This window comes from Argentina silus, assembly GCF_951799395.1.
Source record: "Argentina silus genome assembly, chromosome: 3".
In the NCBI taxonomy this organism is placed as follows: domain Eukaryota; kingdom Metazoa; phylum Chordata; class Actinopteri; order Argentiniformes; family Argentinidae; genus Argentina; species Argentina silus.
In genome coordinates this window covers 6,259,971-6,269,249 of record NC_139657.1, presented here as the reverse complement: position 1 = coordinate 6,269,249, position 9,279 = coordinate 6,259,971, and the positions used below count along the sequence as shown (strand labels likewise).

Here is a 9,279-nt window from a genome sequence, read left to right as displayed (position 1 = left end):
TTGTCTGTCTGTTTCTTTCGTTCTGTCTGTCTGTCTGTCTGTCTTTCTGTCTGTCTGTCTTTCCCTCTTCTGGCACATCCAGGAGGGCAGACAGAACTACGAGTCCCAGAGGCGTCGTTCCCCCTCTCTGTTTTTATTTCTCTCTGTCCCTTGCTCCCTTCTTCTCTGGGACTAGGGACCGCAAAAAAAAAGGACAGGAGAAAAGAGGGAGGCACTCACCGCAGGACTTTGCAGACTGACAAGTCAGTCCTCCTTGCTTTCTTCCTTTTTTTTTTTTAGTTCTTCATTCGCTCTGCGTCCCACCTCGCCCTATACCCCTCCCCTCCCCTCCCCTCCATCCCACCCGCTCTGCTGCCGGCTCCAGCCAACACACACACGCACACACTGACACATAGAGTGTGTGTATCCAGAGCCAGATAGACGGACGGACATATCTCAGCACACACAAGACGGACCCCAACAAGTCTGATATGGAGTCTTCAGGAAGCGGCCGGCGCTCCTTCTCCAGGTGCTTTCGTTCCGGAGACACCGTCTATGCCAGTCTGTTTGTCACACTCCTGCTCGGTGAGTCTAAGAAGCCTGCACTTTATACTGGCATTTATCCTCTCCTCTACTCTCCTTGATCCTCTCTCTCTCTCTCTCTCTCTCTCTCTCTCTCTCTCTCTCTCTCCCCCTCCGTCTACCCTGTCCGTGCTGGGGCGACAGCCAAATTGCAGCAGGTTGTGCAGAGCTTGCAGAAATGCGCGCGGTCGGATACTGGCACCACAGGGTTGCGCGCGTATTTACTTGTTGCTTTAAAGGGAGCTTTATTCGGTTCCAGGCCTCGTGTCTATCTATATCAGGAGGTTCTGAGGCATGCGTTTTGGCTGAGGAGTGCTGAGGCCGGCAGTGTTGCTGCCTTACGTTTCACGTCTGGCTTGTCACAGAGAGTGGAGGCGAATCGATTTGAGTTAGCAATGCCAAGATGCTGAGTCAAGAGCAGGGTTTCGGTAACCGTGGTGTTGAAATACTGTAGTGGATTAATACTGTATGCCCACTACCGACGGACATCCCTGGTATTTTACTGGTAGAGATGTTGTCTTTGTGATTACAGCCCCAATGTTTACATCCTGTGTCATGCCTGGACCACAATTAATTTCAACAATATTTCAACAATAACTTGTTTTATATATATATATATATATAAATGGTGCAATATTCACTTTGATATACAGTATATCATGGAGGTCCCACTCAAAATTCCTCTTTGTTAAAGAAGATCTGGAGAAACATGAAATAGAAAATATGCATAATAACAATGGGATGGATGTTTATGATTGACATGCGGAGCACAGTGTGGTCTATAGGCATTCCAACACTTCTCATTAGAGAGACCAGTGAGGCAAATATTAATTTCATTCCTTCATGGTACATTTACACTCGTCATTTAATCAGGAACACGGCTCTATTATGTAGAATGGCTGAAGTCATCAAGTGTGAGGTGTTTACACAATGAGTGACAGTGTCACAGTACAATAGGACTTCTTCAGGATACCGTCCAGTTCTGCCAACGTTCTGATGGTGAGCAGGTTAAAATACAAAATCTGGTATTCTAATCATTCTTAAAGGTCTAGTACTGTATGTAACATTCAAGCTTTCATGACACAAAACAGCTGATGCCCAACACTGCAAGTCCATTCGGGGGGGTTATATAATTATTATTAAAAGGGAGGATGTTGTTGTTTGGAAATTCAAACAGAGTTTCGCTGCGGTGGCAGATTTCCAACAAACTTATGCCCTGCTCCTTTAAGTCCAGACTAATAAACACAACCAGTGCATTATTTGTTGCATGGTATTGATCTAATTCAATGACTACGCTGTTACGCTAACGTCAACAAATTGAGGTCTCCGGGTACTTTGGTTAGTAATGGTGGTTAGACGGCCCGGGGCTTCAGTGCTCTTTGTGACCACCACAGCATTGCCTCCTGTTTTGTTCATCCACTTCCAATATGCGTGTCACTGTATGGCCAGACATGCATAAAGTAGTATGTTAAGTTGATCTTATATATATTATGATTTGTTTGTTTGTTTGTTTGTTTCATTGTTTATTAGGATCCCGTGTAGCCTATAATCAGGCTAATATCTCCCAAGCATACTGTATGTAATGAGTGTGACTGATAACCATGTTAGTATCATCAAAACTGATTAATTAGCTAGCATATTCTCCACCTCACATGAGACATACAATTTAAAGACATGCAATTTACAATACAGTAGAATAAATCAAAGATAAAATCTAAGATGACTCACATGCATCACACCTCAAAATTGGCCAGTAACCATGCACAACGTCATAGCTTGAGCTACCTTGTCTTCTAGTTAACCCATACAACACAGACAATGCTTTCTGTTGAATATAGAATGTTGTATTTTGTACTGAATTAAGTATAATTCAAAACGTGTTTTATGTAATTGTGTTGTATTTATCCTACTGCAGCATATTGAATCAAATCTCATTACTGTATGGGTAACACTATGACCTAAAGCATCATAGTGCATTGTAAGACTTGTATGACAACATTATAATGTCTCATATTATCTCATAATGCAAGCTATCATCATCCAGTTGGAACAAAATATTATATTACCTGCCTATAATGCGTTATTAATGCATTATCTGTGTGTGCCTCATAGAAAGTGTTACCACTTTATGTTGAGATTTTGTGTGAAATTCAATGCCATGTTGCCACACCATCACCTGAGTGGGAGTTTTATATTATGTTATATCTTGCTTAGAGGGTATGCTTTATAGTAGAGTTCCGGATTGTTCCATATTGTATTGCATGGCATATCAACTATCTCGACCAGATAGTACAACTCAATGTAATACAATATTACTTTGGACCAAATATGTCCTACAGTATGCATTCATTAAGCATCTCATATCATTTTGATTGCATTTCATTGTAACATAGAGGGATGAATATCAGAGTAATATTCTAAGACGTATCCCTCTGTTTAGATGAGGGCATGTTTGGCTTTGACGTTAAGACAGTAAGATCTACCAAGATCTTCATAAATTCAAAAGACTAGACACAAGTCTGAGAATTAGTCTTGAATCGAATAAACATGCATAACATTCTATTCAACAATCCTCAGCAACAGGGTTTATATTTGCTTATTTCCTTGAAACAGACAAGATGTGACATTCTATACAATTGAAATAGGTGCATGTGTGCACATATGTGTGTTTCCATGGCCAGTTTTGTCTCGTTTATGTGCCAGCTCTCCTTGGCTGATTGTCAAGGTGAAGTAGAGGCTATAAAACTAGGCCATGTATTTTTTCACAACTGGGGGGGTGAGGGGTTAATGCCTATGTTCATAGATAAACCCCCTGGTGTAGAGCGTATGGGTATTAACTTCAACAAAATGGATGGGGGTGACATATCGAACAGCGGGGCCTATGACATATAACTGCGCCCCAAAACATTCATCATAACCCCAGGGAGTTGCTTAAATGTTATTGGAACATTTTCCTGCCAATATGCCACATACAGTACACTCTAAGAAAAAAGGGTTCCAAAAGGGTTCTTCGGCACCTCATGGGTTCCATGTAGAATAAACTTCTGTGGAAATGGTTCTACATGGAAACCAAAAGTTTTTTTTTTCTGATAGATCAGCTTTAACTATTGTATTATATTACTATTCCATCAGATAGTGTTAGGGCTACCTTACCCTAACCCTAACCCTAACCCTAACCCTAACTGTTTCAAACCATCATCATTTCACATGCAGCTGCATCATAGCTATAGAAACGCAAGCTCTGTGTTTACTTCCAAAAAAGCTCTCATACCGTGTTATGAGATGAGAGTTTTTGCACCCTGACCATGCTCTACTGTGCCAGTGATTCCCAAAGAGCAAGACACACTACAGTCCCATGCAAGGTCCTCCTGTTTAACAGAAGGACCTTTCATGGGAGGGAGAGGGGAATCTTTGGAGTTTTAGGAATTTACTTAAATGGCCAATTTGGAACATCAGGACTGATCAGGGCATTCAAAGCAAGATATATTGACTCAGAGATCGTTTTAAAATGTTATCTTTTGTGAACGTGTCTACTATTGGCTAATGAGAACTGCTTTAAGTTCTTCAATACATAATAATGTTCAACTGTTGTTGAAAACAATATATAGTTTTTTGTATTAAAATAAAAAAACCTTTCCCAACAAAATGATAACGTTATTTATAGTGTTATAATTGGGCCTCAGATTCCCCAGCAGAACTATCAGTGATGAAATGTTGAGGGGAAACAGGGGTTGCAGCTACTTGTTTGTTCCAGAATCTAGCCGCCAAAACAAATGCAATAAATCCTCCACTTCCTCCTCACAAAACAGACACCAATTGGAATTCTCAATCCCCCCATATGTTCAGCATCTTCTGGGTGGACAATGGTGTTATATAAAATCTTCAACTGAAATATTCAAGTTGTTGAGTCCATTGTTGTTTCCATTGGACGGGGGATGTACATTTTTTCTTCCCAGGATACAGTATATGGAATTTATAAGGAATGGCCACTAGATGGTGACTTTCCAAAACAAAATTATATACTTCTCTATTAATTTAAATTTTACTTAACTATTTATGAGATTTCATGTGCGTTCTTCAAACTGTCAGTTTATTTTCCATTCCATTCCTTAATTTATTCTTCCAGTCTGATTGCTGTCATTAACTGATAATGTGTATGCTGCATACAGATGTTCCCATACATGTCACAAAAGATTTCAAAATTAAAAAGATGAATTCCCTTCATTGTCAACAATGCTGTTTATGAATAATATGCTCCTGTCAAAGAAACCAAACCAAAAAAGGGTTGACTAACATATTTGAATTCAACCAATCTTTTTTTTTTTTTTTGGAGGATAGTATTGGAAATGCAACCATGTTTTATGTGTTTCTTTGGAAAATGGAGAGAGATCCTTCAGTATGTCTGGGAGAACTGTATCTGTTTCAATTGTAGAACCAGAAATACATTTGTTTTAGAAATGGGTTGGATTTTTTCTAATAATTTACAAGAGGTCCAGTTGACATTTGTATGTACTTTTTGAATCCATTACGATTTCAAGGATTGATTCAAAGCTAATGTTAATAAGATCCAGCCCCCCATTATCATAATAGTTATACATATACTTCTGTTTGATTTTATCTGGTTTACCATTGCAAAGAAACAGAAAAATATGTCATAGTGTTTAAAAAAGACCCTTTCAGGAGATAGGAGTTGAGTCTCTCATTCATCAATGACACTCTGCCATAGACAATAGACAATGCTTATCCCTAACACTGCCCTGGTAGTTGGAATTTCCTAATTAAGCTATTCACAAAAGAGTGCACTTAGCATAGTTTGGTTTCAGTCCAGAACATTTGGAAAAATCATCCAAGTGTCCAATTAGTGTAGCGGTGATTGGTTAGGCTGTGTTGTACACGTTGTGTCATCTGCATATGAGGATCTCTTGGTTTCAAGAACATTGATATTTAAACCCAGTATATATTGGAGTTGTTCCTTACTCGGAATGCACAGTTATAATGGATAAATAAGGACATAGTGGCAACCTTGCTGCACCCCATGTAAATGTTAAAGATTCTCTCGTAAATCCTGTCGATCACTATTTTCCTCATAGGCCTCTGATATAACACCTCAAAGCACTGAATAAAGGACATCCCAAAGTTAAAACACTGAAGACACTTAATGAATGAAATCCCATCTATCTTATCAAAATGCCTTCTTAAAATCAGCAATGGAGGCTAAACCCGGCCATTCTTCATTTTCATAATATTCCATAGTTTCAAGAAGGAAACTAATATTGTCCTCAATATAGAGACCCTCAATGAACCCTGATAGGATGTTTTATATGATCTTACTTGCCACCTTTGTCATTCTCAGTGGCACACATTTGGCTAAAATACGGTATGAAAAAACGGTATGCTAAAAACTGTATGCTATAGCCTAAAACTATCCATGTTACATTACGCTGGGTGAATGGAGTATGAATGCAGTCATCCAATATGCTGTAATAGAAATATGGCCATACAATGAAAAAAATAGTTGTGAATTGCAGCTGGCAGGTGTATAAGGTCTTTATATTGGCCATTTGCCTGCTGTTTCAATAGTAATGTAATCAAACCTTCTTTTCTGAGTTGCTGATAATTGCCCCTGCCCAAATGCAAAATTGAAACAGGATAGCAACGGTTCTTTTAATTCTGTAAAAAGTACTCGAAAGCGAGGGATTTGCCTGTCTGAAATTAGTCAATAGATATCCTCAGATATCAACCCCTCAGGAAAAGTAGGCTTGACAATTAATTTCAGATAATGAGATTGGATACTCCTCAAAAGAAAATATTCTACTGAAATATCGTACTTCATCTTGTAAAATCTGCTGAGATGCCGATATAATTGAGCCAGGAGATGTGAGTATTTCTTTGGTTTAGTCTAAGAAAAAAGCTAGCACACTTTTCCCATTTTTCCTTCCAAACCGCCCTTGATCTATAAATAATATCATTAACCTTTTTTGCATATAACCTCTCCAACTCATTTTGCCTATACTTAACCAGAATTATAATTTCCATTGGCGGATCCACCATATCAATGTCAAAATCAACTTATTCAATTAATTTATCGTTTCAATTAAGTCATTTTCCTTCTTAAAGTTTTATATATATATATTTTATGTATATATATATATTTTGATCTATCAAGATCTAAACTACGAGAAATGTGATGCACTTACGTCACATAGATAGCGTGGGGATCTTATGGGGATGTGCCGAGTGGGCGGCAAATAGGCGGCTGGCGATGCATTTTTCCTAATGTATTACCGACGGAGGCCCTCCGAGAAAAAGATCCCCATGCTACATTTATGCGTATCAGAAATGTCTCGTAGTTTAAATGCTTACGACGTAAATCCAATCCATGTGCACAAAACGTTTATGTCAGCCTTCTGTCAATATGTTGTATTTTGCTGATGCTATACTAACGGGATACTCGCCTACATAGTGCCAACACACACGTGTTGTCTGAGAAGCTATGAGATACGCATCATACCTCATATGATGTATTGGTCTACATCATAAATAAATCTGTATACATCATGAATAAACCTTATTGTACTGATGTATAGGGTCATACTCAGCAGAACAATAAGAAACAATGGAGTATTGTAAGTAACCAGACAGAACTGAATGTTTTAGACCTGTCTCAGCAGAAATAGAAAAGCCGCTATGGCCAGAGGGGAAGGAAGGAAGATGATTTATTTATAATGCTTGTTTTTGCTTGTTTGAAGTAACTGTTTCAAACTTTTATACGCGGAGAAGAAGTAGGTGGGGTAACTCCAAAGTATGTGTGTGTGTGTGTGTATGCATATGCATGTGTGTGAGTGTGTGTGTGTGTGTGTGTGTGTGTGTGTGTGTGTGTGAGTGTGTGTGTGTGTGTGTGTGTGTGTGTGTTTGTGTGCGTGTGTGTGTGTGTGTACGTGCGTGCGTGTGTTCAGACTGATGTTTACGTGTTAATATCTCTTCACAGACACATGTATCTGATTACCAATCACATGTGTCCGTGTTTTCTACAGGGAGGCACACTGTCCTGGTATGAGCTGGTGGCGTCCAGTTGATCCACAGATTAGTAGGGAGCCACTATTATAGGGCCAGAGCAGTGGAGGCTGGTGGAGGTAGAAATCGCAGGACGGGCTTATTGTAATGCATGGCACCAAACACGTGTGTTTGATACCATTCCTCATTCCATTTCATGCATTACAATGAGCCCGTCCTCCAATTTCTGCCTCCAACTTTGTGTGCCCCAGAGGCACCAGCTGCTATGGTCTCCATAGCCATCCTTCCTCTAAGCCTGTCTGGTACTGCTGCCAATACCTGCACCCCTAAGCCCTGTCTGAATGTCAACACCACCCCAGCCATACAAGATCACACACTCCTCAGAGCTGGACTACACCCGTTCCAGTACACTGATCCTACCTAAATGTCATCAACTCTCACCCACATTAGGCAGATACCCAGAGTGACTCTAAGACCACTGACAACAACAACCCTCAATCCTAGTTTCCTCCAGTGTCCACCATTTACTCACCTTGTTTTCTACCACCCACGTGTGTTGTACACATTTACACATTAAGTCAGTAGTGTGTGTATTGTTGAACTATGTGGATTGTACTGTATACTCGGTGAGTGTATATACAAATATAGCAGAGATACGCACCTCAAAACCATTTGAATCGATCGACAACATGCAAGATATATCTAAAAACGAATATGTTTCAAAAGAGTGAAACATCCCTTTAATGCCTAAAACGAAAATTATTGACGTTTTAAATTATTGACGTTTCACAAAAACATACACAAACTCCATTCCGAGAGGCTAAAACTATTGTTTCTGATGAGATCAAGTAGCATAAATGTTCTGATAACGAGATCAGTATTGGAATAGTCTATCTGTTGGAACTTCCATAATCTCTAATCGGATCCAGAGCCATCATCGCTCAGCCTCCACTTTCGGATGATTCAGCATAGTTGATCACAGTTAACCCCAAAGGAATGAGCTTTCAGAGTGTAAGTCAACCCTAAATTCCACTCTCTTTCATTTTAAATATATATTTCTTTTTACATTTATTTAGATTTAGGGGAAATTGAGAAGGAATCAGATGAAGAGTGTGAAACCCACTAGCCAGCCACCTGTTAATGCTACACTTGCTTTTTGCCTGGTAGTTCGTTAAACTAGCCGAAATGCATGTTTTGACTTTAGTCGTAAGATTACGGGGGCTATGTTGGATTTGATGGGACCTGGGGAGGCAATTGGCTACTTAACAGGATCTGGGGGTAAGCTCTGATGAGTCTCTGCAGTTGGTCAGCCGAAGCAGATGATGATTGTTCACAGGGTGACAAATGATAATACATAACATGCAAAGAATCCCAAAGAATAGGTCCAACTTAAGACAAGAAAATGTGTCCCAGAGGATCTGGCAAACAGACGCAGTCAGTCTCAACACCGACTCCTACCTAGCGCACACTGACGTCTAACCAATCGCTACTTCTGCCCCAGGTCCTGGCCTTAATTGGCCACTTCCCCAGGTGTGGAGTGTGAAATGCGATAGTGTACTGCCTACACTGCACCCTGTACCTATCTAGCCTAGCTGTTCCCAACAAGAGAGGTAACAAGCCAAAAAGTGATGAAGAACGGGTGGATTTGCAAACCATGTCATCAGGGCCTGTACAAAGACTTGGCAGATATTGGCAGAAAACGCT

The 9,279-nt window shown here is 39.9% G+C and overlaps 1 protein-coding gene across 1 annotated transcript in view; it reads left to right on the top strand.

The window, feature by feature from the left end:
• The first annotated feature begins 390 nt into the window (after positions 1–390).
• scn4ba (sodium channel, voltage-gated, type IV, beta a) overlaps positions 391–9,279 on the top strand; it is a 21,194-nt gene continuing 12,305 nt past the window's right edge. Inside the window, exon 1 of the mRNA XM_083666647.1 lies at positions 391–564. Coding sequence (XP_083522773.1) covers positions 471–564 — 94 coding nt within the window. The 5' untranslated portion in view covers positions 391–470. The remainder of the gene's footprint in view (positions 565–9,279) is intronic.